The sequence below is a fragment of the Oncorhynchus keta genome, chromosome 10 (assembly GCF_023373465.1).
Source record: "Oncorhynchus keta strain PuntledgeMale-10-30-2019 chromosome 10, Oket_V2, whole genome shotgun sequence".
NCBI lineage: Eukaryota > Metazoa > Chordata > Actinopteri > Salmoniformes > Salmonidae > Oncorhynchus > Oncorhynchus keta.
The window spans coordinates 64,064,485-64,086,041 of NC_068430.1; the positions used below are offsets into that span (position 1 = coordinate 64,064,485).

The 21,557-nt window shown below is 47.8% G+C and overlaps 1 protein-coding gene and 1 long non-coding RNA gene across 4 annotated transcripts in view; one reads left to right on the plus strand and one right to left on the minus strand.

The window, feature by feature from the left end:
- The first annotated feature begins 283 nt into the window (after window positions 1–283).
- Window positions 284–21,557, plus strand: part of LOC118372302 (axin-2) — a 21,571-nt gene continuing 297 nt past the window's right edge. Inside the window, exons 1-10 of one of the 2 annotated variants that reach the window (XM_035758136.2) lie at window positions 284–760; window positions 2,271–3,201; window positions 5,829–5,969; window positions 9,012–9,114; window positions 10,955–11,095; window positions 11,890–12,305; window positions 12,613–13,041; window positions 13,278–13,373; window positions 15,622–15,789; window positions 20,057–21,557. The exon at window positions 20,057–21,557 is cut by the window's right edge and continues 297 nt beyond it. In XM_035758136.2, the coding sequence (XP_035614029.2) occupies window positions 2,378–3,201; window positions 5,829–5,969; window positions 9,012–9,114; window positions 10,955–11,095; window positions 11,890–12,305; window positions 12,613–13,041; window positions 13,278–13,373; window positions 15,622–15,789; window positions 20,057–20,183 (2,445 nt within the window). In that variant the 5' untranslated portion in view covers window positions 284–760; window positions 2,271–2,377 and the 3' untranslated portion in view covers window positions 20,184–21,557. Of the gene's footprint in view, window positions 761–791; window positions 1,313–2,270; window positions 3,202–5,828; window positions 5,970–9,011; window positions 9,115–10,954; window positions 11,096–11,889; window positions 12,306–12,612; window positions 13,042–13,277; window positions 13,374–15,621; window positions 15,790–20,056 lie in introns of those variants that run through there. The other variant, XM_035758135.2, reaches the window with a different exon arrangement.
- Window positions 17,062–18,858, minus strand: LOC127932287 (uncharacterized). 2 transcript variants are annotated; one of them, XR_008144707.1, is made up of 3 exons: window positions 18,422–18,858; window positions 17,817–17,914; window positions 17,062–17,144 (listed from the first exon to the last, which is right to left on the minus strand). It is a non-coding gene; the product is annotated as an uncharacterized LOC127932287 (long non-coding RNA). The 2 variants fall into 2 exon arrangements; XR_008144706.1 differs by lacking the exon at window positions 17,062–17,144 and adding an exon at window positions 17,502–17,583.

The following is a 21,557-nucleotide window of genomic DNA, read 5'->3' on the forward strand; positions in this document are numbered from 1 at the left end:
GAAACCCAAGTGAAGTGTAGCCAACTTTGTTTACATAAACTGTTTACAGGAATTTATATGAATTTTGCATTACTGTCTACCATGCAGAAACCAGGAGGTTAAAATACCAAATATTTAGGAAAGGAGGCATGTCTCTTTAAAGTGTATGTAGCAACAGAAGGATTGCAGGGATAATGCTATTGGGGCGGTAGATCACTTACTTCAGACGTTCCAAAGCCTCCGAGTTGGCTAGAGATTGCCAGTCTTTGATAAGGTCCTTACAACCTAGTAAAAACTTTTGTCGTTCCAGAAAACCTCCTGACAGCTTTCTAAGTACGGCCGACTATTGTTCAACAGTGTGTTTCGGGGTCTATATATTGGCTGAAGTGTGTGGCGATGTAATTCAGTGAATTTGATTTGCTTCTGTGTTTTTTTGTTATCGGAAAGGTGTTTAGATGTTTTTATGTATCTTCCGGGACCAGGCTGGCGGTTCTTTACTTTGATGTCCACTGTTAAACCCTCAGCCCGTTCGTTTTGAAATAGCCTAGAGGAGATCTGCAGCTTGCTATGACTACTTGAAACAGTACCTGGGGAAGGGGAAACGAGCTTTCTTTTCAGGGGTTACATTTTATATTCCTCTTCTCTCTGAGATAAACATCAGAGCGGAGTAGACTAACACCAGCTTTCTGATAGTGAAATTGTAATACTTTTTGGGTTGTTACTTTTTTTCCCGCCGTGAACCGTTTCTGATCATACGGGAAAGGACTCGTGTGCATCGATGGTAAGTTGCAAGAATGCAGTTCTGCAACCTTAACCAAGGCCCCCTCTCTTGGTCGCTTTGATGTGTTTCTGCAATGCTTTGAAGTTGAGAAATGTAGGCTACACTTGTTGTTTGTGGGCGAGAAAATACCGTAGAATGGATAAGTAAAGGCAACTCTGAGATCGGGGATCAATGTTTTCGTGATTGTGAAGGCTGTAGAAGAAACTAATATTGGTTGATGTAGTTTATCATAGTCTGAAAGAAGTGGAAAAGTGGGATGTTTTCGGCAAGGTCCCCCTCTCCCGCCTCCTCGAAATGTCGACACCCCCTCTGATCTACATAGAAGCAGTGCCTGCGTACTTTGGGGTCAGTTGTTGAATGGGACAGGGTACATTAGACTATCCCTATTGCATCAAGGACACATGTGGCTAAGTAAATCTAGTCCACTGTCGGATTACCATCACTTCCATCGGACTTTTTGTTGGATATATACTACTAAAGAGGACGGAGCATAAGCAAATGGGAATAGTTTTTTCTTCACTTTCTGCTGGATTCGGGTTTCGTTTTACAATGGTATGTGGTGTAGCCAAGCCCATGTTATATACACTTCGCGAGCTGTTTTCTTTTCAGGATGTTATTTATGAGTAGTTGGGACACATCGATTGTTTATGCAAATCTTGTAAACAGACTAAGCGCTAGTATAAATGATACAATGTACATTGTTTTGATTGCGCAAAAAAAATAGTTTAGCGGCGCGTGGGCTTATGGTACATTTGGCACAATAATGACAGTTTTACTTGTGACATTATTGAAGATGACGTAAAGTGCTTCTTTAAAAAACGAATAAGAATGTATTTTGTCTAGTAGCCTAGTAATATTGTATTGTGCAGGGTAATCATATCGCGTTGCTCAGACACGTTGCCTTGTGCTCGCTGCCATAATTATGTGTTGTAGCCTACATGTGAATATAGTTGGCTAACTGCAAATGCTTTAAGGAATTATAGGCTACTGTTGATCGTGATCATTGTACGGGGCTCTTATCCTCACCATTATAGGAACCTTAGTCAATTGTGGCGCATAGGATGCGTTTTCACTGTCTTGGATGGCTGGCTGTGTGATGTGCAACACTGGATGTATGAGGACAAGTGGTTCGTGGGAACGCAATCCTTATGCATAATGCAGATAACAGTATTGAAAGCACATTTAGAGTGATAATTCAGTTGAAATGATAGCTGTTTCAGGTGATCGCTTTGATATGCGTAAAATATATTTTAGGTGCGTACTTGGCGAGGAATGTTGGCGATGTGAAACGATTGTTCTTGTCAACGGTCGTTTGATGTGACAAATCGATGCAGACTGTAAATATAGGTTGCTAAACCCCTATTTAGATTATAAATAGATTGATGAGACTAAACCTTTCATTTTTCTTTCTCTGCAAACCGGCGGAGATCTGAAAGGGACTGTTTACTTCATGTCTCCCTTTGAAGTTAGCTGGATCTGGCTTTGATTAGATCAATACTTTCTGTTTCAGAGTGAAAAGGAGCCGAGAAACTCCCCCGCGGATTTAAGAGAGTGAGGAGGATTACAGTGGAGCTCATAGCAGGCACAACGGCACACACGGCAACCGGAGCTGGAGCCATGAGCAGAGCGCTTACGGACCATATCAGTAGTAGCTTCCGAGAAGATGCTCCCCGTCCCCCGGTGCCGGGGGAGGAGGGAGAGGCGTCATGCCATACTCCCTGCAAACATGCCAAAATGAGAGCCCAAAACAAGGCTAAAGCTGTCACCGTCGCGTCTCCCGGCTCCACGCCGAGGAGAAACGAGGATGGACTCGGGGAACCTGAGGGTAGCGCGTCTCCGGATTCACCGCTCGCCCGGTGGACCAAATCGTTGCATTTTCTCCTGGGTGACCAAGACGGTGCTCACCTGTTCAGGACCTTTCTGGAGCGGGAGAAATGCGTGGACACTTTGGACTTTTGGTTCGCCTGCAACGGGTTTAGGCAAATGGACCTCAATGATACCAAAACGCTACGAGTTGCCAAAGCTATTTTCAAACGGTACATTGAAAACAACAGCATTGTTGCCAAGCAGTTGAAACCTGCCACTAAAACCTACATAAGGGATAGTATTAAGAAGCAACAAATAGACTCTGCGATGTTTGACCAAGCACAAACGGAAATTCAGTCAACCATGGAGGAGAATGCGTACCAGATGTTTTTAACTTCTGACATATACCTTGAATATGTGCACACGGGGTGCGAGAACACGGTTTATGCCAACCATAGCGGTCTCGGGAGCCTCAAATTGATGTGCGGATTTCTGCCACCTCTCATTGAAGAAGAGGAGTGGAGTTGTGACTTGAAGGCGACAACGTTAGCATCTGTGGTTGGACTATCTGCCAATGCGCTGCGGGCCACTGCTTCCATTCGGACTGCGGCGGAAGTGCTGGAGAATGGGTACAGGTAAGAGAATGTCTTAATTGAATTGATTATGTTTACAGTCTATCGCGTAATTGAATTGATCGTTTTTATTATGGCTGTTTGTCAATATGTTTATGTTGAATAGGACTTTTTACTAAGGTTACTTAAGCGTATAGTATTAGTAAACGAATTAGTTATTGGGCATGTTGTCTGATTAGATAATAGCATATAATTAGCATATAATCCAGTTATTAACATGTAAAGAGCAAATATGCATTTGAACTAGTTATTTGCCCAGCCATGTCAATACAACATTTTCCCCTCAAATTCCATTGAGATAAAAGCTGCTTGATGGAGCGAAAAAAATCTGAAAGTGGAAAAATGTCTGTCTGTCCCCTCTGCCCTGCAGTTAGTCAGGGGGTGCAAAACATCAATGGATCTGGTCTTTCCTGTCAACTAAATGTTGTATCAGCCCTTTGTTGGCTTGCTCAAGTTTCCTGTGCTTTGAAATTGCTCCTCCAGTAGAGGCATGAATTCAGACACCAATCCTGCCTGGCTGGCTGTTGCAGCTAGTACATGAAACTAGTGATTCCATTGTGAAGTTATGCAATATTTCAAAAATGTTCAGCCTATTATTAAGTAGTCCTATTATTACAGAGTACAATGTAACACACGCACACAGAGAGAAAGTGAGTAATGCCCAGAAGAGATATTGGCCTCTTGGTCCGAGATCAAAGATGGTGTTTCTGGAAAGCATTTTGGGTTTGTTTCTTAAGCTCTCGTCCCACATATTGTCCAACAGCTGCAAACTCTTTAAGTCAGAAACATTGTGAAAGTGTGGATTTTATGCAGAGGTTTTGCATCAAAGAGAACCACTCCAACGTGTTTCACCGAACTGTTCCCCGAGTATGTCCATACAATAAAAACAACATCTGGACACAATTACCACCGAGTGGTTAGAGAGTGTCTTGTTCCTTTCGGTGTCCATAGGAAAAGAGGGATTTTGAAAAAGGGGCAGTTTTCAAAGAAACACATTTTTCCCTCTTAAACAAAATAGTAACGCTGGGAAGAAATGTTTGTTGAGGAGAAAAGTGTATGATAGTTTCATGACAAGTTTTAAATTGCTAGTATTTTATCTTAATTCATATTCAACTTTCATGCTAAAATAAGTAAGTTATAGCAGCAGGCTGGGGGACAGTGTTGCTGTGGCAGACAGGATGTTCAGAAGGGGCCATGTTGAGTTGGGAACTGAAGGGGGACTCGGGGGTTGTTGACATGAGGGCATCTCCTCAGCTTCCTGGTGTGATCTGCACATTCTTGTGTTTCACTGAAGGAATGGGATAGCCTCCACCCCTCCCTCTCCTCTCTTCCCCCACCCTTTCCCCTCTCATCTCTTCTTTCCCCTGCCCAGCACCAACTGTTTAGGTCAACACATTTCCATCTGAAACATGTGGAACTAATTTCGCAACTGCACTCAGATAAAAACATTTTTAAAAATCCTTCAGAAACGTAGCCACTCTCCTCCGAAATAATGTGAAAAAAACATAGCCGGCGCAGGTCAGCGTCAGACCCCCATTCTCCCTTTCGCTTGTGATGTTTTTTCCACGTCCTTTCTACCCACTGCTTTTATCTCGTCCTTTAGAGAAATCCCTCTGACAGAGCCTAAGCATGTGCTTTGGAGGGAGACAGGAACAGCGGAATAATGAAAGAAAGAAAAAGAGAGAGGGTGGGGTAACCGAGAGCCCAGCTGCGCTAAATACCTGACTCTTTGCTTGAACCTCCAAAGGTCAGGTTTGAGCTGGGGCCTACGGCTTTAGTCATCCTCCCGGCAGTAGGCATTCTCATAAAGAAAGAGGCCCTCCTTCCCCCTTCCCACACTCTCTCTCTTTTGCGCCCCCCCCCCAAGCTCAAGGTCTCCCCTCCTTCCTCCCTGTCCACCCCCTTCACTAGTGGAACAGGAATGCAACACAGCAGGAGAGAGTAAAAGTAGAGAGGGGGAGAGAGAGACTTTAGAAGGATGGGAGGGGGGGGCTTGGTTGTAGGAGGAGGGGAGTATACAGAGGGGCCTGGATTTAAGGAGAGAAGACATGAGAGAGAGCAGAGCGAGAGGGAGGAAGGAAGGGGAGGAGAAAAAAACACTTCAAGAAAAGAGTACACTGCTTCAGAGAGTGGAAATGTGCGGGAGTAGGGGCCTTGCCCAAACAAAAGGGTAGAGAGATAGCAGGAGAGCGAGGGGAAGTGGCTCTGTTGTCCATTCACATACAGCTGAGCTGCTCACTTCCCTCACCCCCATCCCCACCTCCCTGCCTGCATGACGGGGAGGGGACATGAAAGGGAGAGAGAAAATAAGGGGGAAAACATCTCCTCAGAGAGTGTTGTCACATTCCTGAGGCCCCAAAGTCTTGCGAAAGTGACTAATTATTAGAATCTGTAGGAACTCGGACTCGAAACACTTCAAATCAAACTTTTACTCCAAAGCAAAGACTCTTACTAAAACATTTACACAAGTTAACACACAAAGTCCATTTACATAGCTAATACAGGTTCACCAATAGACGTCTCTGTATGGCACTGACGGTTTTTACTTGGGTTTCAGTAATGAAATGGTGTGATATGTATTGTAGTGTAAAATGGACTGTATCAAGGACTGTTGCTGTTGTGTTTGGCAGGTCACACAGACGCGGAGACCCGGCCAGTCCCTACTTTGTCAACTCGGGCTATGTGTTCGCCCCCGCCACCAGTGCCAACGACAGCGAGATCTCCAGCGACGCCATGACGGACGACTCCATGTCCATGACCGACAGTAGTGTGTAAGTGTTCTCTCAGCATTCCCTTCCGGGGTTTTCTCTGGGTTTCTCACCTTTTGACCTGGGTCGGGGGTCAATTCCATGTCAACTCCATGTCCATTCTGAAAACCATTTCACATTCAAAGCTGACTCCAGGCCTGCCATTCTGAAGCATGTCTGAACTTCTATATATTCTGAAGCTCAAAAATGACTTGGCTCATTTAGCCATTCAGTGAATACCTTTCATGGATAAATATATATATATATGGGAAACAATTGGACTAAATATCAAGTCTATCTGGGAAGCTTGTGTTGTGAAATGGAATGGGATGTTTAGGTTTTAATGATCCTTTCAGATTGAGTTCAGGTAATTATATTAATGTATAAAGTGCCTCGAGGGAGGGTCTGTGATAGTCATTATGTGGAAAAATCTTTTGATGTCTATTCTGTTACAGGCAGAACTTCTTGATATGGGGGGGTTGTGGAGTGCTGCCTCAATTTTCCTCAAAGTAGAAATGTATCCATCCCACCCACCCACCGTTCTGCCACAACAGCCTTGTTTTTTTCTTCATATTATCTAATCGCTTTTTCCCTTTGAAGGAGTAGAAGGGAAAGAGAGAGAGAGGGGGTGGGGAGGGAGAGAGCGAGAGAGAGAGTGAGGGGAAATAGCCATTTGGACCTTAAGACAAACTCATTGAAACATTTTGGCAGCAAATGAAAGGGAGCTTACTCACATGGTGGCGCGGCTTCCTGCTCTGCTACTGGCCCTCTCTCTCTGCTGCTGCAGCGCCACTGCTGCTGCGATCATGTGTCAGCGAGGCTTTCATGGAGGTTACTCCTTCCTGAACCCCAGGATAGGGTCAGGAGGGACTCCCACTGCCCAGATTAGGGCACCTCCAAAATCAACCCCTTCCCCCACCATCTCTCCCCAACCTTCCCCCCTCCCTCACCCCTCCAACCCCAACGCCCTCCCCCCTGTTTCCCTCTACTCCCATCTCTCCTACCCTCTCCTCCTGCACTCTGAGCCAATAGCAGGGGAACGGTGAGGGTTTGGCGTGCAAGGGAGTGAGAAAATAAAGTGCACGGCGGATAAAAGGCTTAACTGAATCGCTTTCAGCCTATTGTTAGCCGAGGGGAGCTTAGAGGGATAAGAGGGGTGGCTGTCTGCTTTGAAAATGACTTGCACAACTGAATAGGAGATCCCCATAAAGTAAGGGCCCGTGAAAGAGGGCACGGTCTGTTTTCTTCTTCTTTGCCCATATGCATCGCCACCACAACCATCACAAAGGGTCTCGGCCATCACATAGGGCCGGCTTGCTGGGGTTGATTTAAAAATGCAACAGGAGAGAGTGAATGAGAGAGCGCGAGAGAGAGAAAGGGATAGATTGAGTGGTGTTGTGGAAGGAGTTGGGTTTTTGTTTGGTACATTGTTTTGTTGTGAACTTTTCTTTGTCATGAGTTTCTCACATTTTTTTTTTCAATTGTCTTTAAGGTTCGTGGCTTGTAATCCTAGGATAAAAGTTAGGGAAGTATCCCGCTCTTCAATGTGCATTGTTGACAGTGCTATCTAGGCTCCATCTGGTAATGCAAAGTAAGTAGGACCCCAAGGCATACAAACCCAGTCATTTGACCAAATTATGTATTAAGTGGGAAAAAATAAATCCCACTGGAATTCAGTCACGTCTTTTTCCTGCAAACGTCTTCATGTTAATTATTAAAACATCTTATGTTACAAAGTGTAGCGCCTCGCAGTGGCCTGCCCTGCAGAGTTCTTTGAACCTTTGACAATCTCCTGTCTGCCTGCTCTCTCTGTCTCTCTCTGTCTCTCTCTCTCTCTACCCCTCACTGACTATAATAAAAACCACAGCTTGTTCCTCCTCATTGGGGGGAACAATTTGATTAGTGTGTCCTTTTATAGTTTGGTAAAAGGCACACTGCAAATTTGAATCTCATTTCCAGATAAAGAACAAGAGGATGAGGATTTTTTTTTGTGGGGGGCAGATTTTTTTTTCTTTTCACTTTTTGCTTATATCTTATTTATGGAGTTACTTGGACGCTAGGGAATGCTGTTGCGCTAACTTCAAACATTACCTTATCTTACAAACCAGCCTTTTGATGTTGCTGAGATCAGAGGCTTGCTGGCGGTATACTTGCCAAATGAAGATGGCAGCGGGTGTATATGTGCATGAGTGTGAGATTTCAAAGAGGCAGTGGAAAAACTAGCATTTGGGCTAGGTCAGACACTTCTGAGCAACCAAAAAGGCCAAGATAATTGGCCAGGCTTAAATGGCAGCGGACTGGAAAAGCACACATTGGAGGGCGAGAAAGAGAAGAATCTGTATTTTCTTCCCCCTTGCCACTGCCTAAAAGATTAACTGTCCAGAGACACTTGTTTTTTTTCAGCCACATTATGGCAATCTTTCTTTATGTCAAACCTACACGTCGTACACCGCTTTAAGCAAGATCACTAAGCCCCTCGAGTAGCAGCATTCTATGCTTCTTCTCTTAGCCAGCTTTCTCAAGGTAGTCCTTGTTACTGAGGCTGGAGTTGAAAGTACCTCACTTGGCTGCTATTTTGAAAAATCAGTCCCTTCCAGTGTTGACAAGGACTGATGGGAACTTATCAGTGGGACACTTTTGAACCCCAGCGTCGTGATGTTTAGCATATCTCCCCCCATTGTCCCGGTGTGTTTTTGTTGCCTTGGCTTCAAGGCCCTTCAAGGGGTTCCTCTGGTCTTTGATTTGGGCTGTGATGTGCCCACCCGGGGGGAAAGGGGGGGGTCAGGGTGGTGCTGGGATGTTCACTTCAGTGACGATCAGCCTCCCCTCAGGGTTCTGTCCACATCGCTAGGCTAATGTCTTTCACCTCGCTGGTACATTGGGGTTATTACTGGGTTCTAAGCAAAGAGAAAGGGTGGCAAGAAAATTGAAATGTTTCTATGGAGATCGATATGTAGCGGTTAGCGTTGCTAGTTTGCTAACTAATCCCTGGCTCTTCAGGGGACATTTTGAGTGACCTGTGACTGTGTTATTGACCCTGTTCCCTACCTGTGTCCCTTCTGACAGAGATGGGATCCCTCCATACAAGCTGGGCACCAAGAAGCAGATCCAGCGGGAGATGCACCGCAGCGTCAAGATCAACGGCCTGGTCTCGCTACCCCACTTTCCTGTGAGTCCCGCTCTCTGTTTACTTCCTGTTTTTTGATGTCTGCCATCTTTATATCTTTAAAACTCCACAAACTTTTCTCAATCTCCCTTTACAACCCGGTTCCCTTTCGCCCCGTTGGGAACTGTGTTTTCTTCTTCTTTTATGGTGTTATGATGTTGTGATAGAATACTATATTCTCCCCGCTCATTTTCCTATAAAAAGTCAGGGTAAATGAAAGGGGGAATTTTCATATCACTTACTTTCTCTCCTGCTCAACCGTATACACCCTCTCCCTCCCCCATTGTCCAACAGCTGTCATTTACAGCTGTCATCTATAGACCCCTGTTGCTTTCCTTCCTTGTGTTTCACCACCAGAACTTAGTCAAGAATGTTATAAATGCATAATGTAAAATAAAATATATAAAAAATATAAAAAAATGGATAATGATGACGGTGGTGATAATGAGGATGATTATCATTAGAAGTCAGGGGTCACAGAACCAAGCCCTGTGATGCTCCCTAAATCAGCCAGCTTACTTCTCAGCCCTGTGCTTTGATCTTGGCGATGAATGAATAGGACCCAGGTTGTCTGGCCTCTTTATTGACAACCTCCAACAGAGTCCCCCCCCGCCCCCCCACACACTCCCCTTTTGTGACAGTAGCCCCCCAGCCCCCATATGACTCTCACCACCCTCACTGCCTGTAGTGTCATGTGCAAGCAGGCAAAGCTCTAGGGCTTGGAGTGGTTAGATTGGGAACCCGTGTCAGAAAACAACCAATGCAAATAGTTTTGTCCTCTTCCCTTCACAATGTGTTTGTGTACTATCTTGATGCATAGGGAAGGCTTTGTGTGTGTGTGGGTGTGTTGTGTTGTGTAGGGAGGGAGGGCTGTAGCCAAGTAGAAGGGGCCCTTGTTGTCTGTTTCTCTGTCTCTCCTCGCTCCCTCCCTTCCCCACTTGCTCTCCTTTTAATGTCTCCCTCCTGATTTGGAGATGGCTCGGGCTCCCAAGATGCACCAGCCCCAGGCAGCAGGGGCTCTGCGCGGCGCTGACGCGCCTTTGCCAGCAGCCCCTCTCGCTCCTTTCTTCTCACTTCCCTTCATCGTCTCTACAAAGAGATGAGAGGAACAACAAAAAGAGAGTCAAATCAAGAAAGCCAGTGCGCCACATAATAATACAGAAAAGAAGATGAGAGAAGCCGGCACATATAGTTAGAGAAAAATAGGATAATGCGACTACAGTACCTCAGAGGTGCCCTGCGTGCAGTCAGGAAATAAATGACCACTTCCCTCTTAGATCTCCCCGGTATTTGCCTCCTCTCCCTCCCTCCTACCACTCCACACATCTCTCAATCCTCTTCCTCATTTCTTTCTGTCCTCTTTTTGTTTTAATATTGTCCCCCTCCATTTTTTCTTCTTCTCTGCCTCCTCCTCCTCTGACTGTCGATATCTGTCTTTTATTCGGGGAGATTTAAAGCCGCGTGTCCCTCCCACCCCAAGGGTTGGAGTGTTTGATGTTTGACAAGGGCCCCTTTGAAGTGTGCTGACTTCAGAGGCTGCCTCCGCTGATGGCTTGGTCGGAGTACAGAGGGCGCAGGCGGGGGGCCCTCCTCCTCGGAGCCAGGCCAACTGCTACCCCCCCTCTATCCCGCTACCCCGCCGACCGACAGGCGGTGCCAAGGACAGCGGGCATGGGGAGGGAGTATCGGGCTAGGGGTTAGCCCAGGGGCAAGGGCATCAAAGGAGGCCTATAGAGTTAGAGGAGAGGGCACTGGAGGAATCAGGGGGCAAACTAGGGACAACTAACTCACACTCACTCAAACACACACTCAAAAGTGTCCTTTCTCCCATCTTCCCCTACAGAGGACACACAGGCTGCCTAAGGAGATGACGCCGGTGGAGCCCTCGGCCTTCGCCGCCCAGCTCATCTCCAGACTGGAGAAACTGAAGAGGGAGCAGGACACCATGAGCTCCCTGGAGGAGAGGCTACAGCAGATCCAGGAGGTAAGAAAACCCCCCCTTCCCAAACTACATTGGTACATCCCACCTCATTCCCCAAGCCAACTGCATTGAGCAATGAGCTTTAGAACGCTCCATTGCGACCTAGTTTAGGTGACCCTCCAGTCCTGAACCCTGTCTTTGCTACCTAGAAAGACAATGTAGATAGGAGGAGCCATGTGAGAAGTCAAGGTTGTAGCTAGCTAGCTGACCCTTCTTCCTTGATTCAAAGAGACTTTGCGTGCGGTCTTGCTTTAGAAAGAATTTAACCGAATAAGGGTCTGCCGTGTAGTTTAAGAGACTTCTTCTCTTAAAGTCCCTTCTTCTGTGGAAGTTTCAAACTTATGTTTCTTGGCACATTTGAAGTTTATTCAAATGGTTAGCGCTTAGCGCTCAACTCTCCAGTGGCGTATTGCTGAGTGTGTGTAGTGCCGGTCTCTTTGTGAGTCTGGGCTTGCTGTGCATTATAGATGAAGAAAGAAGACGCTCGCACACCCAAAGCCTGTTAGCAAGTAGAACCAGGGTGAAAGAAACTGGAAGTCAAATCAAGTTACGCCATAGAATTTGCCACCGCTACTTCACAAGCCAATACAGAACCTGGTGTTTGTCGCAGTGTGAAGTTTGCAGCGAATAGTCGGAAGTACTGTCGTAGTAGCGTTTTCCCCAAATGTAATTTGGTTGGGTTTAGCAAGCTAGCGATGCTTATATTTGTAGTGTTATGGAATTGAGTGGGTTATATTGTCCCTATACTTCTATATTGCGTCCATGTTTTAAAGCATTATGTCTTTGTGTGTGTGCAGGAGGAGGAGAGGGACGAGAGCGACCCCTCCCCCACCGTTCCGCTCCACCACCCCCTGCTTCCCCCCTCGTCCGGCGCCGACGAGGACGCTCAGGCCATCCTAGACGAGCACCTGTCCCGGGTGCTCAAGACGCCCGGATGCCAGTCGCCCGGCGTGATCCGCCACTCGCCTCGCTCGTGCTCTCCTGACCGGCCCTCCGCCGCCGTGGTTCCCTTCCTGGGGCCCTCGCATCCGGGGGCCACCAAAGGCCTGTTGGCTGGGAATAGGCAGTCGACCAAGCACATCCACCACCACTACATCCACCACCACACCTCCACCGGCCCCAAGAGCAAGGAGCAGATCGAGGCCGAGGCGGCGCAGCACATCCAGTGCCTCTGTCCCCCAGGGGGCGCCGACTACTCCAACTTCACCCCCGGGTCAGTTCACATACAATATCACCTGGGGTTCGTTCACAATTCACATCAAGTACACTACATTTACTTTCGAGTTGTGCTGGGCGTCAGTTCACATACACTTCACATACAACTACATTTACCTTAGGGCTGTACTTGGGTCAGTGATTTTAAACTGTGCACTTATCTTATGGATATGACCGTCCTACTTGAGTTTCATTTAGACTGATGTGACGAGCCGTTTCGTTCCTCTCACTGGTGCTTGTTGTAGATGTAGCCGCTCCTGGTGGAAGAGTCCCATGTAAACCTTCTCCTCTCTGTCTTTCTCCAGCCGCTGCAGTAGTTTGTCCAAGCGGCCGGGGAAGCCGTGCGAAGGCATACGCCTGAGCCAGGCCAACGGAGGCGACGGGGTCACGTCCCCGCCCCACCTGCCCCTGGACGCCACGGACCGCTCGCAGAACGTCTGGCAGTGGATCCTGGAGAGCGAGAGGCAGGGCAAGAACAAACCTCACGGCAGCACTCAGGGGCTGAAAAAGAGCCAACTCCCGGACCCCTCCACGCCCAAGACGCTTCCCGTCCGAACGCACTCTTCCTGGGGAGGCGTGGGCGGCGTGGGGGGTCACCTCCGTGGAGGTCACCATCCGGCCCACCCCTTCATCCAGGACCCGGCCATGCCCCCTCTGCCCCCGCCCAACACTCTGGCCCAGTTAGAAGAAGCCTGCAGGAGGCTAGAGGAGGTTTCCAAGCCCCCCAAACAGAGGTAGGCACACACACACACTCATATAGCCCCTCTTTGTCCTAGCTTGCGATGTATAGTCATTTACAATGAGCCAAATGACTCAATCCAAATTTAGTGTGGGATTTTCTGAAAATGTCTGACTTCAGGCGACTGTTGAAGCCTACACCTGTTTTCCAGTGTTTTCTCCATCTGTGTCGTGAATACTGATGCCATCAATCTCATTCTATTGTATCTTTGTCTTTCTATGTGACTGACAGGCCTTCAACGACCAGCCTTCAAAGAGACAGGAGTCACCCTGTGCCTTTCCCCAGTGGAAACCCTCCTCTGTCCAGCCCCGCACTTCAAACAGACGAGTGTGTTCATCTTCCTCTCTCTCCCTTTGTTCTCACTGCCTCTCTTCCTCTCTCTGATTTCCCCTCGGTAGAGATAGTGTGAGTCAGCATGTCTCTCCCTTTGTTCTCGCTGCCTCTCTTCCTCTCTCTGATTTCCCCTCGGTAGAGATAGTGTGAGTCAGCATGTCTCTCCCTTTGTTCTCGCTGCCTCTCTTCCTCTCTCTGATTTCCCCTCGGTAGAGATAGTGTGAGTCAGCATGTCTCTCCCTTTGTTCTCACTGCCTCTCTTCCTCTCTCTGATTTCCCCTCGGTAGAGATAGTGTGAGTCAGCTTGTCTCTCCCTTTGTTCTCGCTGCCTCTCTTCCTCTCTCTGATTTCCCCTCGGTAGAGATAGTGTGAGTCAGCTTGTCTCTCCCTTTGTTCTCACTGCCTCTCTTCCTCTCTCTGATTTCCCCTCGGTAGAGATAGTGTGAGTCAGCATGTCTCTCCCTTTGTTCTCACTGCCTCTCTTCCTCTCTCTGATTTCCCCTCGGTAGAGATAGTGTGAGTCAGCTTGTCTCTCCCTTTGTTCTCGCTGCCTCTCTTCCTCTCTCTGATTTCCCCTCGGTAGAGATAGTGTGAGTCAGCATGTCTCTCCCTTTGTTCTCGCTGCCTCTCTTCCTCTCTCTGATTTCCCCTCGGTAGAGATAGTGTGAGTCAGCTTGTCTCTCCCTTTGTTCTCGCTGCCTCTCTTCCTCTCTCTGATTTCCCCTCGGTAGGGATAGTGTGAGTCAGCATGTCTCTCCCTTTGTTCTCGCTGCCTCTTCCTCTCTCTGATTTCCCCTCGGTAGAGATAGTGTGAGTCAGCGTGTCTCTCCCTTTGTTCTCGCTGCCTCTCTTCCTCTCTCTGATTTCCCCTCGGTAGAGATAGTGTGAGTCAGCTTGTCTCTCCCTTTGTTCTCGCTGCCTCTCTTCCTCTCTCTGATTTCCCCTCGGTAGAGATAGTGTGAGTCAGCGTGTCTCTCCCTTTGTTCTCGCTGCCTCTCTTCCTCTCTCTGATTTCCCCTCGGTAGAGATAGTGTGAGTCAGTGTGTCTCTCCCTTTGTTCTCGCTGCCTCTCTTCCTCTCTCTGATTTCCCCTCGGTAGAGATAGTGTGAGTCAGCTTGTCTCTCCCTTTGTTCTCGCTGCCTCTCTTCCTCTCTCTGATTTCCCCTCGGTAGAGATAGTGTGAGTCAGCTTGTCTCTCCCTTTGTTCTCGCTGCCTCTCTTCCTCTCTCTGATTTCCCCTCGGTAGAGATAGTGTGAGTCAGCATGTCTCTCCCTTTGTTCTCGCTGCCTCTCTTCCTCTCTCTGATTTCCCCTCGGTAGAGATAGTGTGAGTCAGCTTGTCTCTCCCTTTGTTCTCGCTGCCTCTCTTCCTCTCTCTGATTTCCCCTCGGTAGAGATAGTGTGAGTCAGCTTGTCTCTCCCTTTGTTCTCGCTGCCTCTCTTCCTCACTCTGATTTCCCCTCGGTAGAGATAGTGTGAGTCAGCTTGTCTCTCCCTTTTTGAAGTCCTCTTTTCTCCCTCACTTTTAATAATTTAAGATTAAACATGATGTGTGTAGTCTGACTCAGTCACACACACACACACACACACACACACACACACACACACACACACACACACACACACACACACACACACACACACACACACACACACACATACACACGCACACCAGCGGAGACACAGACATGCACATGGAAGGTAACAACCCCTGGTTGTTATTTTGGCCCTCTCTTCGCTACCCTGGCCCTGTGTGTGTGTTGGTGTGTGGACATTTGTATCTGTGTGTATAGGGCAGCTTGGTTGTGTTTGATGTTAGGGCCGTAGCCACCTGACTGCCAGGGTCTTTTGGAGATTTAATTGGCTGACCTTCAGCGGGCCAGCTGTCTAAGGCTAGCAGGCGCCCGCGTCTGAAGTATAGGACCTCGAAAAGGCCCCTGGAAGTGAACGAGGAAGTGTGTGTGTGTGTGTGTGTGTGTGTGTGTGTGCGGGATGAAACGCACATACACACACCTGTAATCGGGTCAGGTTCGCCTTACCTGAGTTAATCCTCACTAAATTCAGCTTATTCAGTTCTGCCTAACTTCCCAACCAACGGTTACACACTGCCCGTGTTAGGTGTGTTTGTCGCTCTGCATAAGAATTTCTGCGCTTATTAATCAAATGTAAATGTTTAGTTTTAGCTATGGGATCAGGTTATGCTTTATTTATCTAATGTGTTGCTTGTCTCTCTGTTTCCAGGTGGAAAGAGCTAAAGAAGTCGATCAGCGGCGCGAGCGTGTCTGGCTGTGACCTGGTGGTCACCTACTTCTTCTGTGGCGAGGAGATCCCCTACCGCAGCATGATGAAGACACACAGTCTCACCCTGGGACACTTCAAGGAGCAGCTTAGCAAAAAAGGCAATTACAGGTAAACACCTAGACGAACACACACACACACACACACACACACACACACACACACACACACACACACCTTTCATGCACAGCACACCTTTAATGTACAACTATAGGTAAACACACCCCTTTCAAACACACATTTCATGCACAACACACACTCTCTCTTGCCGAAGAGCAAGACACTTTTTCCCCCACGATTTGAATGTGTGTGTGTGTTTGTCTATGTACATGTGTGTTTGTGTATGAACTAAACGTGTGTGAAAAGCTGGAGCTCTCAGCTTTGTATGTGGAGTCGTGAGAAGGAAGAGCAGAATTCTGGCTGAGCGAGAGGAGGGATGGGTCGATCCACTGTACAAAGAGGAAAGGGGGGGAATTTACTGGAGTGATATTTGGTTCACATCTGCTATTGATTTCCATAGTAAGGCAGTCTTAATAAGGATGGCTTTGAAGTCCAGGCCTTTTATTTTGTGCACAAAGACTCAACACGCCACTGCGAGGCCCCCAAAATCCTCCCACGGATTAGATCAGGCAGAATCACGGGCACCTTTTTCCTTCTTAGATTCAGTTATATGTTGATTTAACTTCTTTCTTTTTTTTAAGGGTTGCATGAGTTGTCAAAATGACTGGTGTTTTTGTTTAGTCGTCGTTGAAAGTGGCTTTGACTTCATTATGTTAAGAATTAGAGAGGGACTGAATCGTTTCACACTATTTCACATTCATGGAACCTATACCTAAAGGTGGACTGTAGAGTAAAGTAGAGTATTTTAATGATCGTCATATGTATAGGTTGTAGCACCGAAAAGACAAAGTATTCCGAGACATGCGTATCTCGATTCTAAACCCCCATCCACATCTGCTTGTTAGTCCGAGCTAAACCCACCCCCACTATACCGTAACTCTTCCGGGAAAGAAAGGGCGATTTTTGAAGCCGATGGCTCTAATGGTTCAGAATGTGTGGAGTTGGTTCATTTCAACATGGCAGGAGAACAGTACTCGGCCACGCTGCCAGACCATATCGGTGCCAGATGTTGCACAGAGAGAACTATTTTGCCATATATAACATGATCCAATGGAAATACTCCTTTTCTCTCCCTCCCCATTCTCCATCTCCACTTCTCTCTCCCTCTCTTTCTCCATCTCCACTTCTCTCTCTCCCTCCCCATTCTCCATCTCCACTTCTCTCTCTCCCTCCCCATTCTCCATCTCCACTTCTCTCTCCCTCCCCATTCTCCATCTCCACTTCTCTCTCCCTCTCTTTCTCCATCTCCACTTCTCTCTCCCTCTCTTTCTCCATCTCCACTTCTCTCTCTCCCTCCCCATTCTCCATCTCCACTTCTCTCTCCCTCTCTTTCTCCATCTCCACTTCTCTCTCTCCCTCCCCATTCTCCATCTCCACTTCTCTCTCCCTCCCCATTCTCCATCTCCACTTCTCTCTCCCTCCCCATTCTCCATCTCCACTTCTCTCTCTCCCTCCCCATTCTCCATCTCCACTCCTCTCTTTCTCCATCTCCACTTCTCTCTCTCCCTCCCCATTCTCCATCTCCACTTCTCTCTCCCTCCCCATTCTCCATCTCCACTTCTCTCTCCCTCCCCATTCTCCATCTCCACTTCTCTCTCTCCCTCCCCATTCTCATCTCCACTTCTCTCTCTCCCTCCCCATTCTCCATCTCCACTTCTGTCTCTCCCTCCCCATTCTCCATCTCCACTTCTGTCTCTCCCTCCCCATTCTCCATCTCCACTTCTCTCTCTCCCTCCCCATTCTCCATCTCCACTTCTCTCTCCCTCTCTTTCTCCATCTCCACTTCTCTCTCTCCCCCCCTCCCCATTCTCCATCTCCACTTCTCTCTCTCCCTCCCCATTCTCCATCTCCACTTCTCTCTCTCCCTCCCCATTCTCCATCTCCACTTCTCTCTCTCCCTCCCCATTCTCCATCTCCACTTCTCTCTCTCCCTCCCCATTCTCCATCTCCACTTCTCTCTCTCCCTCCCCATTCTCCATCTCCACTTCTCTCTCTCCCTCCCCATTCTCCATCTCCACTTCTCTCTCCCTCTCTTTCTCCATCTCCACTTCTCTCTCTCCCTCCCCATTCTCCATCTCCACTTCTCTCTCTCCCTCCCCATTCTCCATCTCCACTTCTCTCTCTCCCTCCCCATTCTCCATCTCCACTTCTCTCTCTCCCTCCCCATTCTCCATCTCCACTTCTCTCTCTCCCTCCCCATTCTCCATCTCCACTTCTCTCTCCCTCCCCATTCTCCATCTCCACTTCTCTCTCTCCCTCCCCATTCTCCATCTCCACTTCTCTCTCCCTCTCTTTCTCCATCTCCACATTTCTCCATTCTCTCCACTTCTCTCTCTCCCTCTCTTTCTCCATCTCCACTTCTCTCTCTCCCTCCCCCTTTCTCCATCTCCACTTCTCTCTCTCCCTCCCCATTCTACATCTCCACTTCTCTCTCTCCCTCCCCATTCTCCATCTCCCCTTCTCTCTCTCCCTCCCCATTCTCCATCTCCACTTCTCTCTCTCCCTCCCCATTCTCCATCTCCACTTCTCTCTCTCTCTCTTTCTCCATCTCCACTTCTCTCTCCCTCTCTTTCTCCATCTCCACTTCTCTCTCCCTCTCTCCCTCCCCATTCTCCATCTCCACTTCTCTCTCCCTCCCCATTCTCCATCTCCACTTCTCTCTCCCTCTCTTTCTCCCCCATTCTCTCTCTCTGAAAAGAAGCGTAGGGTTGTGATTTAAATGGAAAGAAACACAAGCATCTATTTAGAATTGATTTATGCCGCGAAGATGCACTTGGCTAAGGCCTGGACCTTTTAATAGTTTCAGTGTTCAGGATTCCAGAAAGGTTTGAGGCCCCTCACTACAACCTTCAACCGTGTTGAAGATGCATCATGCCAAAAACCCATAGCAACACCCAACCATCCACACCCCAAAAATCCCAGTCGGGTGTATTTACGACACACAAATCTTGATCGGAGCAGCTGTACAACGCTTCCTCCCCCCCTCACTGTTTACCCCGTCGTTTGCCAACCCTCTCCGCTCTCACTTAAGTACGCTTTTTTGAAACACAATGAAGAAGTGGGGGGCATGTTTTTATTTTCACGCTACACATGTTGTTTGTATGACTTGTAGGTCAGCGTCGCTCATAAAAACATTTCTGGATTCCTGGGCCCAGGCATAAATGGGTAAAATGATGCATTTTCCATTACAAAGCTTATCAGTAAATCTCCCCCACTGGTCATCACTGCATTTTAAAGCAAGGGGAGAAGAAAGCATTAAAAACTCTGGGCAGTAGACTGCATAGACTGAGCTGAGTAAACCTTTGGATCTTTGGGCAAGGGAGGGGTGTGGGGGTGTTTGGTGAGGTGACTCCTTGACCTCCAGGAGACTGTCTAGATTGGTGTCCTCCCCCTCATGGGGTATTGGCCTTCGGGCCCCGGCCCGCGTCCAATCTATCACACCCACGGAGGGGGTCCGGGAGAGAGGCCTGCTCCTCTTTTCCTCGCTCTCCCTCTGTTCTCTGCTGGTGATCGGAAAGCTGCCCAGAGTTTCTGTCTGTCTGTGCGTGTGTGTTTCATTGCCTCTCTCTGTCTCTGTGTCTTTCTCTCTGTGTCTTTCTGTGTGTGTCTCCATAGTTGTCTCTAGCAGTGTGTTAGTAGGTGTGTGTGGGGCGTGCGGTGACAGGCAGACTCTCAGGCACCTGAAATGTCAGCCCTAGTGAAAGGAAGGCCCTTCATTTGACAGTAGGGCACAATTAAAAGGCCAGGCTAGACAAGGGGAGCTCAGTGCTAGGAGAGGGAGGGGGGGCCTTAAGACAGGTCCTAATTAGCCCTTCAACTTTAATGAGACCTTCCAGGACAGATAAGCATCTGTACAATGGCCAGCAGTCAAGTTCCTTTAGTTCCCTCTCTCTCTCTCTCTCTCTTTAGTCTCTGCTGCTGCTGCTAATTCCTTGAAATGATCACTGACAGAGTTCAAACCAAACCTGGCAACCCAAACTTTTTGGAGTGGTTGGGGTTGCCAGGTTCTGTTTGTCAGTGGTGTTGGTGTGTGCATAATTCAGTCAAGCTTTGTTCTGTGAAGTGAGAGGGATGGTGCTGAACTGTGTGACCCAAGGCAGCTTGGATACTGGTTTGAGTCATTGTGTGTGTGGAGTTGGCTGTGTAGGTGTGTGTGTGGAGTTGGTTCTCGTCCATCGTGTTAAGTTAAAGAGGAAGATACCATGCTAGTTTTGTTTTGTATTCTGACCCTGCCCCTCTCTCTCTCATTTTTCTCCAGGTACTACTTCAAGAAGGCCAGCGATGAGTTTGAGTGCGGGGCCGTGTTCGAGGAGGTATGGGAGGACGGCGCCCTTCTGCCCATGTACGAGGGCAAGGTCCTGGGTAAGGTGGAGAGGATGGACTGATGCCACCCTTATGCCCACCCTACCGTACCCATCAACCAAATACCCAACCTCCAGGGCACAGACTGTCGCGAGGAACCGGAGTGATTGACTTGATTGGGGGAAAAAGCTCTAGACTTTCTTTCCTACTATTAAGCTAAATAAGAGTTAATATATCCAGCACGAGGAGTGTGATTGAAGGAACACGAGCCAATGAAGTATGCCGAACCCAGAAGAGGCCCTGCCCCCCCTGACTTTCTAAACCAATCAGCCTTAGAAACACAAGGGAACGACACTACAGACAGAGAGAGAGAGACGGCGACTGGAGGCCTTGAGGCTCCCTGAATTTAACCACTGAAGATGCAGATGACTGTTTGTCCATTACGAGAGACTAACGTTGCAATTTAAATAATGGTAACGTTGTGAGAACGTTGCTCCCTGATCACCTGCAGTGGACTGGCTATAGCACCAGAAGCCCTGCGTGTGCCGCCACCTGCTCTTATAACATTGTGCTAACGTTGTGCAAACGTTGTTACAAAATGAAACTTCTGTACGTGTGCATATACATACATGCAAATATGTGTATATATACATGTATTATATTATATTGATGCGCTTTTGTCATGAGTTGAAAGTTTTAGTATTTATTGAAAAAATGTCCTCTCCCCCTCACCTTCAACTTGTCTACCCCACCCCCCCCCCCATGTCCAGTTGATGGACAAGCTGCTTCGAGTATTGGGAGAATACTGTGGTGATTTTTTTAAATTGCATTTACCTTGTAATGGCACGAAGGTCATGACACTAGCCTAGTGCCCCCACACCCCCAAACTTGCCCCCCTTCACCCCTGTCCAACCTCACTATACCAGGGGTCTGCTGAGACTGAACCTTCCACTGTCGTAGTAAACCAACCAACCAACAACCCAGTCTTAATATATGCTGCTGCTGATATGTGTTCTCTACCGTTTGTGAGCCAGAGTAAAGAGTCGTTGGTTTTCTCTCACTCCAGCACCGAGCTCTATCCTTCTTAGTTGTTGTGCCTTTGTTTGTGGACCAGGCACCGCACAGGGAAAGACGAGAAAGAAAGAAACATGAATTAGGATTAGGTGAACAGAGAGGACCTGGAGAAATAGTGTTTACAGCGAGCACACCAAAATAACCTTGTCGCGCTTCTATTGAAATGAACCACCTCTCCAGGAAGCGGTGGCTTAATATCGCCACGTTTCAAAATGGCTTCCGATCCATATTTATTAGCAAAGAAAAAAAAACGTTTAAGAAATGTTGCTCCAATAGCTTTTTGAATGTTGTGAAAATAATTAAACGGCAGAGAGCTCCTGTATACATTTGTAATTATGCATTTTTTTTAAAGTATGGATAAAAGGACACAAACACTATGACTA